Source organism: Eumetopias jubatus, unplaced genomic scaffold (genome assembly GCF_037043125.1).
Source record: "Eumetopias jubatus isolate StellerSeaLion01/CBP00866 unplaced genomic scaffold, mEumJub1_p1.0 scaffold_8, whole genome shotgun sequence".
NCBI classification, from domain to species: domain Eukaryota; kingdom Metazoa; phylum Chordata; class Mammalia; order Carnivora; family Otariidae; genus Eumetopias; species Eumetopias jubatus.
The window spans coordinates 49,262,265-49,283,660 of record NW_028274814.1 but is presented as its reverse complement, the minus strand read 5'-3'; the positions used below and the strand labels follow the sequence as shown (position 1 = coordinate 49,283,660).

The window sequence follows — 21,396 nt, the reverse complement described above, 5'->3', positions numbered from 1 at the left end:
GGCACCAACTGTGCCTTACATTCTTTGTAGCTCCACTCTCTGGAACACTGCCAAGCACCTGGCAGGTGTTTACCACTAGAGTTGACCCTTGAACAGCACAGATGTGAACTGTGCAGATCTACTTAAGATTTAGATTTTTTTCAATAAATACTGAACTGCAAATACATTTTCCTTCTTATGAATTTCTTAGTAACATTTTCTTTTCTCTAGCTTGCTTTTTTTTAGGATTTTATTTATTTATTGGAGAGAGAGTGAGAGCACAAGTGGAGGGAGGAGCAGAGGGAGAGAGAGAAGCAGACTCCCCACAGAGCAGGGAGTCCGACCTGGGGCTCAATCCCAGGACTCCCGGATCATGACCTGAGCCTAAGACAGACGCTTAACTGACTGAACCACCCAGGGGCCCCTCTAGCTTACTTTTTTGTATGAATACAGTATATAATATATATAACAAAATTACGTGTTAATCAGCAGTTTATGTTCTTGGTAAGTATTCTGGTCAACAGAACACTATTAGGAAAAAAACAACAATGCTATTAGTAGTTACGTTTTGGGGGGAAAGTCAAAAGTCACACACAGATTTTCAACTGTGGGGAGGTCCACACCCCTGACACCTACACTGTTCAAGAGTCAATTATATACTGCAGAGATGAATGATCAACAGAGTAATCAAAAGCTGTTGGCATGAGGTGCTTAAGTAAAACAGAAAAATAAAGATTACAAAGCACTTTTTTTTGAGGATTTTTGCTTCTGCTCATGAAGGATTGTTACTATGCCTTCCAGTCATAAACAACTAGATACCAGACCAAAAATACGACACTCTTTTCAGATATTGTATCACAGGCAGTGTAAGGCTTTGATCCCTGACAGAAGGAAAACAAGCGAGTCCTATCATTTCCCCAGATTATTAGTGAAAAGCATTCTCCAGGATGCAGACCAGGTCGGGATATCCATAAAGAGCCCAGCGGACTCAGTGCGTTGAAGAGAGAGAATGTGGAGTTTGGAGAGACTAAGGGATCAGAGTTTACACAACAGAATCTGAGAAAGGAGAGAGCTCAATAAAAGAGCACTCTAGGGAACTGCACAGGGCACCCTTGAGTGTCTGGCTGCACATTAAGCTGTATGAGGTAGAATTCTCCAAGGCTGGAGAAAGAACTACAGGAAAGCAGTAAGCCAAACCAGTTCTGAAATTCACATAGGGCTAAGAGCAGTTCACATTCCCACCCTGCGAGAGTGGAGGGACTTCATAATACATGGGCAACAGGTAAAGCAGTCAGAAGGCTGCTGCCTTAGTAGCAAAGCTCAGCTAAACTTGACTAAAGGCTGCTCTGGATAAGCCCTAACAAAAACGTAAAGGCACGTTCAGAAAGAGTCAAACTGATTACACGTAATTTATGCCAGAATAAAGTCCAATATACTTTAAAGGAACAAAGCAAAATCTAGCACCCAGAAACACATTATATAAAATACCTGCATACAATAAAAAAATTTCCAGGCACGCAAAGAAGTAGGAAAATATGACCTGTAATACAGAGGAACTTCATTCAATAAAAAACAGATCCAGAAATGATGGACTAGCAGTAAAAAGTTAAAATATTATAAACACACTCTTTATGTTCAAAAAGTAGAGAACATAAGCATAATATGCAAAGAAATGATGACTTTTTTAAAAGGAGGGGAGGTACATCTAAAGCTGAAAAGTCCAATTATCTGTAACTAAAAATTCATTGGACAGAATTAAGAACAGTATAGACATCATAGAAAAAAAAAAGACTACTAAACCTGGAAACACAGAAATAAAATTATCCGAAGGACAAAAAGGAGAGAGACCAAAAAAAAAAAAAAAAAGAAATTGAAAGGTGCATCAGTCATCAGTGACCTGTGAGACAACATCAACGGGTTTAACATAGAAAATGGAGTCCATGAAAAGAAGGGGTGGGGGCAGAAAAATATTGGAAGAAATAACAGCCAAAATATTTGATAAAGACTATAGATCAAAGAACACTTGGAACACATCGGTGTGAACTTAGCATTTTCAATATATACAAATACAAAAATACACACAAGTGTAAATATGTGTATTATGTATATACACATATATATATTTCCTTGCTAAATCCACTGAGAAGACCTAAGAGTGGTTTTTAAATACCACTCTCCACTAAAAGAAGCAGGGCTCCTGGTGAAATGCCTGATTCTAGGGCTGGGGCCAAGGAAGAATAAGAAAAATCTGGAACATTATTTTGCACCAGGAAGTAAAAACATGCTCAAAGAAGAATGAGAGTATGTCAAAAGGCCACAGTAAGCTACAACCAACAATGTTCCAACTGGCTAAACTTGGAGTTTTTTTTTTTAAAGATTTTATTTTTTCAAGTAATCTTTACACTCAACATGGGGCTCGAACCCATAACCCCAGGACCAAGAGTTGCACACTCCACCAACTGAGCTAGCCAGGTACCCCTAAATTTGGAGCATTTTGAGATTAAAAATAAATAGTGATTGTCACAGATTATAATTCATCAAATAAAAAAAAATTTACCATTCCAAATGGACTTAAATAAATACATGAATAAATAAATGGAGAGATGAGAAAGTTCTTGATGGCGGAATGTAGAAGGAATGATAAAAGGTAGAAAAATCACTATTTAGCAACTGCTTCTGTGTAATTAATTCAAACAAGAAACAGCAATGGATATTATAACCAGTGAAGGAGAAAGTGTGTTGAGAAATGAGATTTCACAGAGTCCCACAATATCTCCTCAAAAACTTACCAAAAAAAAGGGCAAAAATTTATCTTCAGATAAAGAAAAACAGAAAGAATTTATTTCCAGGTGATCTGCACTGCAAGAAATGCTACAAGAAGGTCTTCAGACTAAAAATAAATGACATCAAATAGAAACCTGAATCTAGAAAAAGGGACTAAGAATTCCAGAAATGGTAAATATGTGGGGAGACATAATATTCTATATATAGTTTATTCTTCTCTTAACTTCTTTAAAAGATATGTGACTGTTTAAAATAGATATATATTGTTAAATATAATATATACAATTATTTAACAGGATACAATAATATATGTTTTGATATATATTGTTAAATATAATATATACAATTATTTAACAGGATACAATAATATATGTTTTGTATATAATAAACAGATATTTCATAAATATATAACTTATAAATTTATATATAAATAATATATATAACCACTACATGGGATTCCCAGCATATGGAGATGCACTAATATGACAACTATAGCACATAGTGGGGTAAATGGAACCACACCATTAAAAGGTTCTTACATTTTATGAGAAGTGGTAAAATATTGACTCTATGTGAACTATGATGTTAAAGATGTGTATAATGGGGTGCCTGGCTGGCTCAGTTGGTGAAGTGTGTGACTCTTGATCTCAGGGTTGTGAGTTCAAGCCCCACGCTGGGTGCAGAGACTCCTCAAAAAGAAAATCTTAAAAAAAAAAAAAAAAAAAGATGGGTATTATAATCCCTAGAGCAACCACTAAAAACAATGCAAAAGAATACAACTAAAAAAGCTAACAGAGGGGACACCTGGATAGCTCAGTCGGTTAAGCGCCTGCCTTTGGCTCAGGTCATGATCCCAGGGTGCTGGGATCGGCATCAGGCTCCTTGCTCAGCAGGGAGCCTGCTTCTCCCTCTGCCTGCCGCTCCCCCTGCTTGTTCTCTCCCTCTCTCTCTCTCTGACAAATAAACTAAAAAAAAAAAAAAAATTTAAAAAACTAACAGAGGAGTTAAAATGGAATACTAAAAAAATTCAGTTGATTCAAAAAAGTCAGGAAAGGGGAGGAACCAAAAGCAGACCAAATAGAAAATGAAGAACAAATGGCAGACCTGAATCCAACTAGATCAATTTACACCCCAATTAAAAGACAGACTGCATGCACAGGTACAGAAGACTCAACTATACGCTGTCTACAAGAGATGCACTTTATTTTTTAAATATTTATTTATTTATTTGCCAGAGAGAGAGAGAGAGAGCATGCACAAACAGGGGGAGCGGCAGGCAGAGGGAGAAGCAAGCTCCCCGCTGAGCAAGGAGCCCAATGTGGGACTCGATCCCAGGACCCTGAGATCATGACCTGAGCCTAAGGCAGACGCTTAACTGACTGAGTCACCCAGGCGTCCCAAGAGATGCACTTAAAGACACACACAAATAAAAATAGGAAAAGATATATGCTATGCAAACAGTAAGTGTGAGAAAGTTGGAGTGGCTGTATTAACATAAGACAAACAGACTTCAAGACAGGAGATAATGCCATAGATAGAAGGACAAATTCATAATAATAAAAGAGCCAATATAATAAATATCAATGTATGCATGCCTAATAACAGACTTCCAAAAGACTGGAAGAATAAAAGGCACAAACACAATCACAGCTGGAGATTTTAACAGCTTTCTTTAAGTGGTAGAACTCATTAATTAAATACCATCAACCACACCTTAATGTAAAACACTACACCCAACAACTGCACAACACATTCTTTTCAAGTGTACATGAATGTGTCTCATTCACCTAATAAAATAAGGTCCTATAAATGCTTGTTGAATAAATGAAATGAGCCAATACATACAAAGGTGGAAGGTGGGGCATGCTGAATTTAAAATAACACTTGGTTGTATTGACCAGTCCATAGTTGGAGAAACGGACAAGAAGCTGAAACCGAGGGGCGCCTGGGTGGCTCAGTCTGTTGAGCATCTGACTCTTGATTTTGGCTCAGGTCATGATCTCAGGGTCCTGAGAGGGAGCTCCAAATCAGGGCTCCAGGGTGGAGTCTGAGTGGGCTTGAGGTCATCTCTCTCCCTCTGCCTCTGCCTCTGCCCCTCCCTCCACTCACACACTTGCTCACACTCTCAATAAATAAAATCTTAAAAAAAAAAAAAGACGGGAAGATCTGTATCACAAGAGGAAAGAGGCTCAGTAAGCTAGATACTAAAGACAAGGAAAGTACAGAAGCAAAGTCCCAGCAAATGGAGAAAAAAGTGAAATGGAAAGGCATTGAGTTTCAGAGAAAGGTATCGACATACCTACTCCGAGATGTGATGGAAAGAAACGAGAATGGATGCACGCACAGACGCGCTGAAGGGAGGAAAAAAGTGAGGCTGCTCTTGCAAAATGGCTCTGCCTTCTCTACTGGTTTAAAGGGATCATTCACCTAGTACTTGCAGCTCTTCTGAGTAAGGCTAACACTCTGCTGATTAAGAGCCATGTTTAAAAGGTTAACTGAAGAGTTATTACATACACAAATAACCTACAAGGTAATCGGGAATACGTCATCAACTTTTCAAATATGGTATTCGGGGGGTGGGGGGTGGGAACAGACTCTCAGGATCAACCCTAGCTTAGAGGTCACCCTTAAGCCATTCAGAGAAGACCAAACTCTAAAATCCATTCACTCTTCCCCTCCTTTGGCATTCCATTTCCAAAACAGAGAGAAATTCTGACACCTGGCAGAGACAGGGGTCTGATGCACACAAAGACTCTCCACCTTTATTTTATTTGCCGGGCTAGATGAGTGGGTGAGAAAGATGTGAATAAACTGATCACTTGAAATGTAGCTCCCTCGTGTTCTCCTTACTACCCTTTTCCATTGACTCATTCCTTCCCAGCTCCAGCCTCATGCACTAATTCTCAATGTTCCATGTGATTTGAGAGCTTTCACTGCATGTTCCATGAGATTCTGCTCCACCAAGAAAAGCCCCAGACTTTTTTCACTGTCAAAATTTACTTCACATACATCATGTTCTTAACAACCAAACACAGAGCTCCCAATAAAACTGCTTAGCATCACTTAAGCATCTACACTGTATATGTCTGACTTTCTTTGTTGGTCACAAGGACAGTCTCTTCCTTAGGCAGCAAGACAATCTTACATTGTATCCAAAGTCAGTAACAAAAATGACAGGTCAGTTGTAAAGAAGGTCATATGTGTACACGTGTGTGTATGTGTGTGTGTGTGTATGCATATATTCATCATTAGGAGTGAACAAAAAATTATATAACTTTTATATATAAAATATCAATTTTGCTTTTCTCTTATGAATATTTCATTTCTATAGATTGACATAAAATCATGTGATTCATTAAAAAATATAAGTGGTTGAATTTTAAGTAAGAGATTCATAGGGCTTGTTTAACCCCAGGAATCTAATTTGCATCAAATCTACATTTTGCTTTTGTGTTCTGTTGTGGCCATTTATTGCTACTTGTAATTTTTTAATTTTTCATTTTCTAGTAAATGCTTTACACTTCAAAAGAAATTGCTAATTCAGAGACTGCTATGAAAAACAGAAATTCTTTTGGCTTAAATAAAAAGAGGAACAGATATTTGGCACCAGTATGGAGCATAAATTATACTCTGGTATATTTATCCAAAAGGGCTAAGACCAAGGAAAGAATCTGCTTATTAAAAATGCAAACATTACCTCAGTCATACGAATAGCCCCTAAACTCGCCCAGCTACTGCCTCTGCAGATCACCCACCAGCATTAGCACTACATCACATGACATTATGGAACAATAGCGAACTCTGTGTAATACTTGAATATATTGTTTTGAAAGAATAAACTGTCATTAACTTGAATAAAAAGCTTTCTGAAATCAAACCTGGGGGGTACAGCCCACCCTGTGTGGCCTTTTTACTACTTTGAGAAATAGCCTCATCCTGAAAGCAGTAAAGGGTGAAAAAAGAGATTAGAGTATAAAGGCAACAGTGATGAGTGGTCCCTCCAGCAGCCCAGCAGGCAGACGGCAGGGCTCTAAATTACCGGGAAGAACAATGTCAAAGCAGGAGGCACCTAAAAATCCAAACAACCGCCCACCCACCACCCTATTTCCTTTTACAGCCTAGTGATCTCTATAATTGGCTTTGCTAGAATTGGAAAGTCTTATTCCATGTACAAAACAGTGAAAAACTCAATGTCCTGATGCCATCTCGAGATGGGCTATCCCTTCTAGCCATGTGACTTGAGGTAATGCATTCACGCTCTCTGAGCCTCAATGTTTTAATCTATAAAATGGGAAGAATAATAATATCATGCAGAAGTAGAGGAAGGAGGAGAGGGGTTAGCTCCTACTATTATCATAATTATACTTATTATTTCCACCCAACAGTCCCCTTTGCCTGTCTTTTCTAATTACTGAGAGGTTTCTTCTTCACAGTGAAACACCAGCATTCACTTAAATGCTTGCTGGCTTTTTTTGTTCCCTGCAGTCTGGCCCCGGCCACGTGCTGCCACTTTTTTCATGCCACCCTCCGCAAGTAATTTCTCCACCTTCCTTAGCCAAATCCCAAATCGCCTCTGCATTGCAACTTGCCCCTCAGCAGCCTTCCTCTCTCTCACACACCTATTCTCAACATTCTCAACAAACAAGGTTCAAAGAGGGAGAAAACAAAAGCCAGGGAGACACAGCCAATGGGTAGCCAAGTCTCAATTTAAATCCAGGTATCACTGCAACCAAGTCCACCTACACCGCATTAACCGCACTGCGTTAATTATTCACTGTCAGGGTTCCTGGTGATGATTTTAAATCTGATGTTAGTTTCCCTGAAAACCAAGCCGATGCTTCCCCTACTAGTCAATTCATTATCATAAAATAAGAATTATATTTCCAATGCTTAGAAAAGAAACACTACCCCATGAAATTATTAAATATATTTCAAAATGCTGGGAGTTTTTTGGGTTTTGTTGTTGCTTGTTTTTAGTATTTCCCCAAAGTGAGGATAAATATTGGGTCACATAAGGGCCTCACCCAGGACTAGAAGACTTTGGGAGGACACAGTTAACAGGCAGCAGAGGCACGAACTTGTGTGCCTGTGGGCAGTCCTACGTGCATGTCCGGAAGGGCTGGAGTACAGAACACAAGTGTCTCTCTAAGTTTCTAGAGATAAATTACATCTGATTGTCTTTTAATCTGATTGTACAAAGACACGTGGAGATAGAAATTTCATTAATGTTGGCTTCTCTGAAGAATCATATTATCCCTCAAAATAATGAAAACTATTAAGATGGGGAATAGGATATAATGTGTTGTTTCAGGTAAGAACCAAAGAGTTTCCCAAAGTCTAACACTGAGGCCTGTGGGAAAAGACTGAAAGCTTGGATTTCCTCACTGTAAAGCAGATGAAGTGCTGGGAAGAATGAGATGATACATGGCTCATCAATAAAGCATTATTTGTTTTACTTTTGTTTTTTTAGGTACAGTGCAGAATAGCATAACTAGTATTTGACATCAGTGATGAAGGTTCAAGTTCGACCTATCTGCCAGCTGTCTGATCTGACACAAATCATTCAAACATATTTACCCATATAAGGATTAAGGGGATGACATGTGTCTGTGTGTGTGTGGAGGGGGTACCTTCCAATACATATAGCTATATAAATGTAAGAAGTTTTATATTATATTGTACCAGGTTAAGTAAACCAGGGCCTTAAGTTCATTTATATTTCCTATTCTTTTGGAGGAAAAGAGAGACAGAAAGAGGGATTTTTTTTTTTTAAGATTTTATTTATTTAAGAGAGAGACAGCGAGAGAAGGAACACAAGCAGGGGGAGTGGGAGAGGGAGAAGCAGGCTTCCCGCGGAGCAGGGAGCCTGATGCGGGGCTCGATCCCAGGGCCCTGGGATGACCTGAACTGAAGGCAGACACTTAACAACTGAGCCGCCCAGGCACCCCAGAAAGAGGGATTCTTATAGTAGAAACCCCGTTCAGTTAATAGAAAATCATTGCCACTACTTAATGGATATGAAAATAACATAAATTAACATAAAATTAAAATATATAATGAAATTATCAGGTGAATAATAAAATTCATATTAAAAGGTAACGGGCGCCTGGGTGGCTCAGTTGGTTAAGCGACTGCCTTCGGCTCAGGTCATGATCCTGGAGTCCTGGGATCGAGTCCCGCATCCGGCTCCCTGCTCAGCGAGGAGTCTGCTTCTCCCTCTGACCCTCCCCCCTCTCATGTACTCTCTCTCTCTCTCTCATTCTCAGTCTCTCAAAATAAATAAATAAATCTTTAAAAAAAAAAGGTAACTGGGTGGCAAAGCTGGCTGAGCATCTGACTCTTGATTTTGGCTCAGGTGATGGATCTCAGGATCAAGCCCCGTATCCAGCTCCCCACTCCTTGGGGAATCTGCTTGTCTCCCTCTTTCTCTGCATCCCCCTCCCCCGCTCATGCATGTTCACTCACACTCTCTCAAATAAATAAATAAATCTTTAAAAAATACAGATAAAAAACGTAACTCTACCTCGGTAAACACTGATCAATATATGCTAATCCTCTCATACATATCCTCTCCTCTCATACAAAATGGTTGCCAGGATTAATTATAAGTGTATCAATGATTATAGAAATTTTCTCTATGTATCTGAACTAGTCAACCCATAGTCCAGACCACAAATAAGAGTGAAAATCTTTTCGAAGAAATATAACAGGTGAAGGCCAGCTCCAACACCATTCATTCATTCACTCAGTCCCTACTTGATACCAGGCTCTAGTCCAAGTGCTACAATTCAACAGTAAACAAAACACAGAAAGTTCCTATCATCGTAGAGCTAGCATTCTAACAGGGAAACACAGCCAGTAAACAAGTAAGTAAACTACGTAGCAGATAAATGGTGATTAGCTACCACAGAGAAAAACAGCCAAAAGTGTTTCAATTCTAAACAGGGCAGCTAAGGAAGCTTCACCAAAAAGATGCCATTTAAGCAAAAACCTAAACGAGATGAAGAAGGCACATGGCTATCTGGGAAGGTAGTGTAGCTATGCAAACCTTTCCAGCAGGTCTAGATAAGACAAAAAACCCAAGTTCTTACCTTTCAAAAGCGGCTGGAAGGTTGGAATCTCTTGCAACTTGATGACATCGGGATCGTTGCTGACGTTCCGTGAGGGCTGGGAGCCTGGAGCTACAACCACAATATCATCCATCTTGGCTCTATGCTTTGCTGGAGAAGGGGTCACTGAAAATAAAGTTACACTGCTCAAGAGCTGCACGTTAGTCAGCCCGCTCTGCCTTACCAAAGCTGTTTTCGGTACAGTCATTAAAAAAAATATATTTTTACATAAAAAAATGTTAACTGTAGTTATCCTGCAGTGAGGGCTGGAAAAGGGGAGATGAATCATGGGGGACCTCTATTTTCTACTAAAAAAAACCCCTCAAACATTACAGGAACCTATAACATGCATGAAATTGCTTTTGTAATTAAAAATATCTTATTATTCAACACTCAAAAATATAGGTAGATTATGTTTTTAATTTTTATTTCTTTGATCCTCCTGACATTGTCCCTATTTTACCAATGAAAAAATGAGGGTACAAAATATGGCTGTGACCAACCCAAACTCAATAGTGCTAGAAAAACAGGAAAGGAATTGGAGGTCTTTGGGATATTGGTATATGTGGCCCATCCCTGTGAAACTGAGGTTGCAAGCTGTCTAGCCACTTGATCACAGCAAGTCGGGTGTATTTAATACATCTTACTCATGGCGGGGGGGAAATCATGGTTCTTAACCCTCTATGATGGATCTATTCCTGAGGCACCAGCCCCCTCACCCTTACAATTACAAGCACTAGTCCAAGAAGGGCAGAAATAAACAGTAGGTCCATTCTAGGCTGAGGCCAAATTCAGCAATTTGTAGGACCGCTAGACAGGCAGGTCAATTTCAGGTCCCTTGAGAGAAAGTAAAGCATTTGTAGGGAATTGATTCAAACTACCAACAACTTCCTAGACCTCTCCTCAAATATCTTCCTGGTTAGGGCAAGAATAAACCTTTAAAGTGGTTTACCCTCTAGAAGGTAATATTTGCAAGCTCATCAAAGTCATGTCTCAACGGTTGATGCTGGGATGTCACAGAACTGCCCTGCCTCCTGGAGGCTACAGTCTCCCGTGGCTTGGCATTTACTCTTTTAGAAGCTCTGCTACTTTTACTGCTCTTCAAGAAGTACCTCTTAACCTCTTTTGGTAAATTCCCTAACATTTCACAAATCCCAAGCCAGAAATCTTTTCTGCTACAAATTAAGTGATTTCTTTTTCCCCAGACCCCAGATTTCACTGGGTTCTAGATAATCTCTATCACCTTGCCTGTATAATGGGACTGTAAGGATTAAATGTAGATACACGTAAATCGCTTAGCACAGGGGAATCGGCAAAGTCTAACCTATGCTGTTAGTTAGTATGCTACAGTACCAGAGTTCGTGCTGTTGGCCGTAGGTGAGCAAGCGTATTAAAAAGATGCTGCACTTCTTCCCCTCAAATATGCTTCTGGACTGACACAGAGGCAAGAAAATAAAGGGTAACAACTCTTACTGTATTTTCTGTAACAGATAAAATATTCTGGGCCTTCCAAGGAAATAGAAGGATGTATAGCAAAGCTAGTAGATGCTGCTCACCATTAAAAGCTGTCCCAATATAGCCCCCCAAATGAGGGTCTGAACTAGTCTTGAAGGACACATTTCATTGTGGAATAACCCTAAATCTGTCAGCTTCTACATTTCTGAATTACAGATCTTACCAGGCAGAGAACAGCTCTACGTATCTAAAGACAGTTGTGGATTCTAAGACTATTTAGCACCTTTCTTTTCCCATCTGTAAAACAGGGTTTAAAATTTCATAATATATACAAATATCGAATCATTAGATCGTACACCTGTAAGTAATAGGTTATATTTAGGCTCCAGATTTAATCCAATTTGGATTAGCAACTCCAGCATATCCAGATCAGTCCCAGTTGTCCTAGGGTTTGTGGCTAACCAAAAAAATTAAAAAGCATATGATCCTCAATTAAGCATCAGTTGTTTTATTTACTGAGTGCTTAGTATATTCCTAACACAATAATTCTCCCATTCCTATCTGAAACGCTGGGAGAAATCTTAAAAAATCGCAAGGGGGAAGAATAGAGAAAAACACCAGAGCCTACGGTGCTGGCCGACTCCTATACTATTAGAAAAGGAGTCGAGACACCTTCTCAAGGGAAAATGCAGTTTCTGGAGATGTTTGCACCCAAGGGTTCAAAGCGATCGTACACCTGTCACACATTCCTTCTGAAAAGGAACCTCCAAGACCCACTTTAAGAAGGAACATGTTCCTAGAGGTCCTGTCTATGATCCATCCACTCTGTGAACCAAAGCTCACTGTGTCAGTCATAAGTACTAACGCCAAAAATGAATTAGGTCGTCCCGTAAAGAGGCGGCGGTGCTGGGAGAAACAGCTGCTTTGGAAAATAAATAATAGGCATAGGCGCACACGCTGGTTTAGCTTGCAGTCACAGGCACTCATTGCCATCAGGGGAATGACGGCTAGGGCAGACGGGGACTTTTTTCTCTTTTTTCAAGAAAAAAAAAAAAAAAAACATGGTGAGGGCTCTCTGTGCGTTCGTGTCCGCGGTCCCAATCCCCACTAGGCTGGGAGGCAGATCCCTCCGCAAGCGGACAGGGCCGGCTGGAGGAAGGTGGAAGTTAGGACACCGACCTGAGGAGTTCAGATCGTTGGGTCGGCTCTCGACCTCGGAGCTCTGCTCACTGCCCATGGTGCCGGCAGCGGTGGCAGCGGAGGAACGGCGGGCCAGGCGGTCACCGCTCCGGCGGCGGGACGACCGGGCAGGGGCCGGGGACCGGGGCAGGGATGCTACACTGAGTGTGGGCGCCGCTACAGGGCCGACCTGCGGAGACTGCGCGCCGGGCCCACGCAGGTGCGCGGGCAGCGGGGGATGGGTGGCCCTATTTGGGGAACAGACGCGCAAGGAAGCGCAACGAAGCTCGCCCGCTTTCTTCGGGGGACCCTAAAGGGAAGAGGTGAAGAACACCCGGCTTCAGCCGCGCCAGCAACCGGCGGGCGGCGCCGCTTTCACTCACTCGCTCATGCGCCGCAAGCTCGCTCCTTCCGGGACGCGGATTGGCGGCGCTGACTGCGCGCGGCCTTCAGTTCCGGGTTGGAGAGGCCACCACGCCCCGGCCCGAGGGAGGGCGGGTAGGGTGACTAGGGCGTCGTAGCCTTAAAGGGCCCGACCGCCTCAAAGCCAGAACGTCCCGAAAGAGTAAGGCCTTCCCTAGTATAATGATGTGTCGCCTTTAAGCATCACCCATATTTTTGCACTTTACTGTTAGAACTTTTTAAGGGGGGGAGGGATTGTTTGTTTTGTTGAGGTATAATTGACATATAACACTTTATTAGCTTCAGGTGTACAGCCTAGTGATTCAGTATTTGTATATATTGCAAAATTTTAAACCCTGTTTACAGATGGAGAAAGAGAGGTCCTAGATAGATTTAGGATTAGAATCCACAACTGTCTGCATGCAAAGCTTCTGTTTCAGTTCCGGAAGCTAGGAGTTTGGCAGTGGACAGCCATACAAAAAATATAGATGGTGAAGGAAGGACCTGGAAGTAGAAAGAAAGGAAGAAATAGAAAACGCTGATTCACATGTTATGGTGTGTGTGCATCCTCAGAGGAAAGTGGATGCCCCAAAACACTTTCTGGGGACCTTGACAGTTATTCACAAGCCATTCCGAAACCAGCAAAGGTGAGGCTAGAGTACAAGCAATACAAAATGGAAACCTCCAGTTTGGGCAGATCAAGGACAGAGACCTGGCAAAGCAGTGCCACCAAAGAGTTGGGTGGCTTTGGGATTCTCAGAACTTTGCAACTCATTTTATATGATTTCCCTCATGAAATTTCAAGCAATGTCCTAATATTTTATATTTATAAATATAATCTCAGAAGGAATGCCAAATGGACTGAATGATTAAGTCCCTTCCACTCTATAGGCTCATAGACATTTTGCTTATGTTACCTTATTTACTTTTCAAAGCAACCCTGAGGCCCACAAACAGGTAACTGCTTCATGGTCACCAGATAGTAAATGGTGGAAACAGGATTTAGGACTGTCTGATTTCAAACTCATGCTCTTTCCTCTCCTCACCATTGCAATACTATGAGAAAATTGCAAAAACTGTTAATTCAGTATTTGGTGGGAATATAAAGAAAGAACTAAAAACTGCCTGAGAGATCAAGTAGGCTCCTAAGAGGTGGTGTTTGACTATAGTCTTGAGGCTTACATAAACCACCAGGGTGATGGGACCATTCCTTCCTGGAGAGCCCCTGGCTCCTCTCCCAGGTCTGCCATCTTTGGGGGTGGGCAAGAAAGTAGGGAAAAGGGGAATACAACACATGTTCTGGCTCTTGTTCTCCCTTTTCCACATCAAAGTATATTTATCTTGTGTTCCATGCCCTAATCCACAGTGATGTGATGGTGTTATTTATGCTTCCCATTGGTTGAACATTTCATTCTAAACTGAACATTGTAAACATTCTCAGCTGAAGAAGGAACAAATATATCATCCTATTCTCTCCTGGCTTGCAAGGTTTCTGCTGAGAAATCTTCTCATCACCTTATAGGGGTTCCCTTATATGAGAGAAAATGTGTTTCCCTTACTGTTTTAAAATTTATCTTTGTCTTTGATTTTAGATAGTTTTAATTGTAACATGTCTTGGAGAAGATTGTTTTGGATTGAAATTCTGGGTTGAACTATTATCTTCATAAACTTGGATATCTGAATTTCTCCCCAGGTTTGGAAGGTTCTCAGCCATTTCTTTACATATGCTTTCTGTTCCTTTCTTCCTCTTTTCTCTTTCTGGGACTCCAGTGATATGTACAGCCCCTTAAGTTCCATAGGAACTTTCTTCATTCCTTTTCATTCTTTTTTTCTTTTTGCTCCTCTGATTGGGTGATTTTATTTGATCTGTCTTCTAGTTCATTGATTCCTTCTTCTGTTTGGTCAACTAAGCTCTCGCAGCTCTGTATTAAATTTTTCAATTCAATCATTGTACTTTTCAGTGCCAGGATTTGATTCTTTTTTATGTTTTCTATATTGTTGTTGAACTTCTCATTTTGTTCTTGTATTGTTTCTCTGAAACTGTTAAATTGTCTAATCATGTTGTCTCTTAGCATCTTTAGAACGATTATTTTCAATTCTTTGTTGGACAATTCCTGGCTCTCCTTTTCCTTTGGACTAGTTACAGAAGTTCACTGTACTCCTTGGCTAGAGTCATGTATCTCTGATTCTTCATGATCCCTGTACCCTTGGATAGGTGTCTGCACATTTAAAGCAGTCACCTTCCCCAGACTTTATGGATTGACTTTGATAAAGGAAAACTTTCACCTGTGGGTGGGGGCTTGCTAAGAGCATGCTGTGACCCTGGGTCTAGTGGTACACAACACCAAGTGTTGGGGTGTGTGGCAGCTCTGGAAGGGAGAGGGCATGATGTCTCTTTGGCTTAGGCCACTGGGGTCTACAGCATTGACAACCATGTGTTGAGCACTGCAGGGTGTCTGCAGTGTCTACAAGGGCTGTTGGGGTCCTCAAGCAGCACCTCTAGGTCCAGCACCTAGGAACCTTGGGCTGGTAGCTGAAGGGGCGTTGGTGATATGCACTTGGCTGTGGGCTGCCAGCTGCAGACATACATGGAGTGGTGGAAGCCAGGGCAGGCAGCAAGGGCCAGTGTCATCTCCATGCTCAATGGCAGCTGCAGGGACTTTGGCTGTCAGCATGCACTAACATGGCTGCTAGATCTTGTCAGGCACAAGGCAGTGGAGACCAATGACCAGGGGTGGGGCTAGGGGTATGCAGGTGCACGGCTAGAGGGCCCAGCTGCAGGTAAGCATAGTGACGCAGGCCATGACAGTGATGCAGACCCACAAGCAGCTGCAAAGGCAGTAGCTGTCACTGTGCTCTCCTGTGGTTGCACTGTCTCCCTTCAGGCATGGGCACCGCAGTGGAGGCTGGTTACGGGTATCAGGCAGGTGGTGTGCAAGTGTACAGCTGGAGGGACTAGCCCTGAGTGCACACACATGCAGTGGAGATCGGCCACGGGGCTCTAGGCTGGCGTCTTGCACTTGCACAGCTGCAGAGGCCTGGGCTGGCTGCCACTGTGGTTCCTGGCCTGGGCTAAGGGTAGGAAGGAGCAGGGAGGAGGTCAGGTGGCTGATGTCAGTGAACACAAATGCCTGTGACACAGAACCTGGTAAGCTCTGCAAGGGGTCCATGGCAATTGTCCTTTGCTCTTGCTGTCCTCAGGGGTAAATGCTGCTCGGTTTGGCTACAGAACATGTCACTATGAACCATAATTGCTCCCATTGCTTGGCACCAAGGAAGAACTTGTTCCTAGCAGTCTCTGTTTGTCTATATGTCTCAGCTTTGCCAGTGGGGTGAGACTGAGGCAGGACCTTTGTGCACTCTCCTGAAAGTCTGATGAAGCTGGTCACTCACTCTGCTCTTCCTTGCCTGGCAAGGAGAACTCTTTCTAGCTGGGAGGTTTCCTCTTGGTGCTGAGCAATCCTGGTTTGGAGGATGGGATGATACAGTCAAGATGAAAGTAAAAAAACTCTCAAGTTTTTTTGTTGTACTGCATTGCTGATGTTTCTTAAGTGGGCTCCAGAACTCTCCCAGAGCTGTTTTTGTCTGTGGGTAACTGTCTAATTGTTGATCTTTTTGTGGGGACAGAGGCTGAGATCTCCTATATCACCACTTTTTTTCCACTGAGTAGTTAAATAAAATGTGGTATATCCATATAGTAGAATATTATTTGCCTACCACCAAGGAATGAAATACTAAAACATGCTACAACAGAGATAAACCCTAAAAACATTATTCTACTGGAAAAGATCCCATCACAAAAGATCACATATTATAGATTCCATTTATATGAAATATCCAGAAGAGGCACTATAGGACACAAAAATAGTTTAGTGGTTGCCTAAAGCTGAGGAGGAGGGGTGTGAAGGGGGAAAGAGGGAGTCACTAACTGTTAATGGGTATAGAGGTTTCTTTCTGGGAGTGAGGAAAATGTTCAAAATTTATTATTGTGGTGGTTGTACAACTTTGTGAATATATTAAGAACCACTGAATTGTACCATTTATTTTCTTAAGATTTTATTTATCTGAGAGAGTGTGAGCACAAGCAGGGGGGAGGGGCAGAAGGAGAGGGAGAAGCAGACTCCCCACTGAGCAGGAATGGGGCTCCATTCCAGGACCCTGAGATCATGGCCTGAGCCCAAGGCAGACACTTAACTGACTGAGCCACCCAGGAGCCCCTAAATTGTACAATTTAATTAGGTGAATTGTATGGTATATGAATAATATCTCAATAAAGCTGTTACCAGAGAAAGGATATAGAAATATAAAAGATCTTCACTCCTTGAGTCAACATTTATTGGTAGCCTATAATGTGCCAGGCATTTCCTAGAGGCTAGGAATAAATGATCCAACAAGATCCTGTCCCTAACCTTAGGAAGCTTACAGTCTGGTAGTGAGAAAATTAATTAGGCATTTATAATTAAGGATTCTGAGGGAGGGGCTTTAGAGGTAGAAGACATTTGGAACCAATGCCTTTTTGCACCTTTAAAATCATTTCCACATGAACAGCAACCTATGTGACTTATATACGCAATTGAACAGTCTTTTGGGGTTTATAAAGCACTTTCATAATGATGAGGGAAACAAAAGCAAGAGAAATGTGGCTTAAATTAAATCTCCTTACAGCTTGATAGATACCTGACACATGCGGAGGAACCCATGGTTGCCTTAATGCCTTAATGTTTATGTTTTATTAAAGACTAAAAGTAACCTTAACAGCAGCTGGCCCCTCAAGGTCCTGAAGGCCTTGCTTCCAAATTCCTCAGAGACTTACGCTTTCCCTAACCCCCGCTAATTAAAAAATGTATATAATCAGTCACTCCTCACAATCCCAGTGCAGTTCTTTCTGCCTACGGGTCCTGTCCCTGCTATAATAAAATCACCTTTTTGCACCCAAAAGGTCTCAAGAATTCTTTCTTGGCTGTTCGCTCATGAACCCCAAAACTTCTAAATTTCGTCAATAATATTGGCCCTGTATGACCTGCCTATAAAGTAGATTACACTTTCTTTTTTTTTTAAGATTTTATTTATTTATTTGACAGAGATAGACAGCGAGAGAGGGAACACAAGCAGGGGGAGTGGGAGAGGGAGAAACAGGCTTCCCGCGGAGCAGGGAGCCCGATGTGGGGCTCGATCCCAGGACCCTGGGATCATGACCTGAGCTGAAGGGAGATGCTTAATGACTGAGCCACCCAGGCACCCCTAGATTACACTTTCTTGATTTTACATGGAGGTTAAGGAATTTATTCTTGATCACAAAGCTAATAAGTAATAAAAGCAGGATTCAAATTTTCTGAAACTCATTATGCATCTATTCATTCTAGACTAGCTCCTCCTCCCATATCTCTATACTGCCTGGCACTCCAGCCAGCCAGTCTCCTACACTACAAATCTGCTTACCCCTGCCACCACCTCCAACCAGTCACAAATCTGGAGAGCCTCTCTCCTTAATTTCTCTTCTAACCTCCACACCCTGTTCAGGGCCTCCTCACTTCTTCCATTTCTTGGAAAGCAGAAGGCCTCTGGCTTCACCTCCTTCAATCCATCCTATATATGGCTGGCAGACAGAATTTTTAGAATATTAATAAAGTATCTGGACCTGCCACTGCCCTATAAAAACCTTCAGTAATTCCCCATGGCTTCAGGATAAAGTTTAAAATTTGGCATATGAGAACCTTCTTGCTCTGACCCCCGCCTTTCTCTCTATTCCTCTATGTACACAGGGGAACTTCATGCAGTCAGGATAAAATTCCCTGAATACTCACACCATTTTCTCTGTCTGGAATATTCAGCCTTTTTCTCTCCCTCTAACTAACCGAACTTCATCCTTCAAGGTTAACTTACGGTTGAAAACTTAAGTACACACAAAACTTACACATGGATGCTTATAGCAGCTTTATTCACAATTGCCAAAACTTGGAAGCAACCAAGATGTCTTTCAGTATGTGAATGGAAAAACTAGTACAGCCAGACAATGGAACACTATTCAATGCTAAAAATAAGCGAGCTATTAAGCCATGAAAATACATGGAGAAAACAAATGCATCTCACTAACTGAAAGAAGCCAATCTGAAAAGGCTACATACTGTATGATTCCAACTATATGACAACTGGAAAAGGCAAAACTATGGCAATAAAAAGAATAGTGATTGCCAGGGGTTGTGCTGGGGGAGGGATGAATAGGCTGAGCACAGAGGATAGTTAGGGCAATGAAAATACTTTGGGGGCACCTGGTTAAGCATCTGCCTTCGGCTCATGTCATGATCTCCAGGTCCTGGGATCAAGCCCCATATCGAGCCCTGCATCAGGCTCTGGGCTCAGCGGGGACTCTGCTTCTCCCTCTGCCTCTTCCCACTACTCATGCTTGCTCTCTATCTCAAATGAATAAAATCTTTTTTTTAAAAGATTTTATTTATTTATTTATTTATTTATTTATTTATTTATTTATTTATTTGACAGAAAGAGAGAGAGGACAAGCAGGGGAAGCAACAGAGGGAGAGGGAGAAGCAGGCTCCACAGTGAGCAGGGAGCCCAATGTGGGGCTCGATCCCAGGACCCTGGGATCATGACCCGAGCCGAAGGCAGATGCTTAACTGACTGAGCCACCCAGGTGCCCTGAATAAATAAAATCTTAAAAAAAAAAGAAAATACTTCGTATGATCCTATAGTGGTGGATATATATTATTACACATTTGTCCAAATCCACAGAGTGTAATACACTGAGTGAACATAAGGTAAACTATGGACTTTGTGTAATTATAATATGTCAGCGTAGGGTCATTAGTTGCAAGAAATATACCTGTCTGGTGGAGGATGTTAATGGGGAAGGCTGTGCATGTGTGGGGGCAAGAGGTATATGGGAAACTTCTTGTCAATTTTATTGTGAACCTAAAACTGCTCTAAAAAAATAAAATCTTTTAAAAAATATTAAATTTTTCATTTTCTCCCAGAAGTCCAGTTTATACGTCCCTTTTTGAGGTTCCTTAGCATCTTCTAGCATTACATTAATTCTTTACACAATAACTGATTTGATTGTCTGTCTTCTACACTATAAGCATCTTGAAGGTAGCTCCAATGTCTTATGGGTCTTTCATTCCCCCTGCACGTGTTTAATACATGTTTTCTGAATAAAATGCATTTTAAAAAATCTGCCTCCACATAAATGGTATCAGGAGAAGAGGATCAAGAATCTTTTCAGGCAATGAGATGAAAAGAGATTTTTTTTATAACTTAAACACAGTTCATGTCAGTAGAAAAATTTTTTTCATTATTTTCAGCAGTGTCCTCTGTTCAGTGTCATAACTGAAAAAAAGAATATGTCACTTCAACAATAACAGGTTCATTGTTTAAAACCCTAAATCTGAAACTTCTAAGTGAAGGAAAGTTCTACTTAGTGACTAGCAGGGACTATCCTGTGAAGGGACACAAAGCATGTGACCTTTCCCTACCTACACCCTCAAGTATATCATCTGCAGAGATAAAATGTACTGTTTACATCAGTTTTTTGCTGCAACAGCGAAATTACTCCAATGCGAAATCACTCTGGAGTTTACTTCGGTAACATTTTTTTAAAGATTTTATTTATTTATTTGACAGAGAAAGATCGAGAGAGCACAAGCAGGGAGAGAGCGGAACTGGGAAAGGGAGAGGGAGAGGCCAACTCCCAGCTGAGCAGGATTGGGGGGTGCATCCCAGGATCCTGGGATTTTGACCCCAGCAGAAAGGCAGACGCCTAACCACTGAGCCACCCAGGAGCCCATGGTAAGTAACTCTTTGAAACCAAATATTTGCAACATTTTTGTAATTCAAGAGTAGGTCATCCTCTGGATACAACTGGTAGAGTTAATTTCATTCAAAGGACCTTTGTTCACATGTATTCTCAGTCAACATATAGCTATTGGTTCTAATAGCTATTGGTTAAAACCAGAACGGCTGCATCAGGCCTAGAATAAAAAGTTACAATGGCTTAATGCTTTAGGTTTGAAAGCTCTTCAACAGGGAGCAGGTAGAGATGTTGCCTAAGGTTTAGACCTTTTGCGAGTTAATTATCAGTGGTTTGGTAAAGTTGCATCTGTTTGCACTTATACAGAGGTGGGGGTGAACGAGCATGGATTTAGAAACACACTTCTACAACCTATGCTTAAGTAGTTCCTTTCCATTCGTTCACTCAACAAATACATTTTAGTTAAATATTTATTGAGTACTTATTACATGCCAGGTACTATGCTAAATGTCAGGGGGTACGTTTTAATAACTATAGCAGACACCATTATTTTCACTGTTATCTATACCTATAAACAGTAAATCCGGGAGGAATCCGGATGCCTTCGCTGAGGCTGGACTTAAAGGACGTTTAACTGGAGAACTGCCAACTCTAATTGAGGACCCTGCATGCCTGGAGTAATCGAAACAGAATTCCCATAACCAGGCCCCAGATAGAAATCCCTGT

The 21,396-nt window shown here is 41.4% G+C and overlaps 1 protein-coding gene across 2 annotated transcripts in view; it reads right to left on the bottom strand.

Annotated features, from left to right (window-relative positions):
• The window catches only part of BORCS5 (BLOC-1 related complex subunit 5), a 97,245-nt gene extending 84,365 nt beyond the window's left edge, over positions 1–12,880 (bottom strand). For both annotated transcript variants that reach the window (XM_088025924.1, XM_028119736.1), the window contains exons 1-2: positions 12,507–12,880; positions 9,855–9,998 (exon numbers count right to left, since the gene is read on the bottom strand). In XM_088025924.1, the coding sequence (XP_087882050.1) occupies positions 9,855–9,998; positions 12,507–12,564 (202 nt within the window). In that variant the 5' untranslated portion in view covers positions 12,565–12,880. The remainder of the gene's footprint in view (positions 1–9,854; positions 9,999–12,506) is intronic.
• Between the last annotated feature and the right edge of the window lie 8,516 nt (positions 12,881–21,396).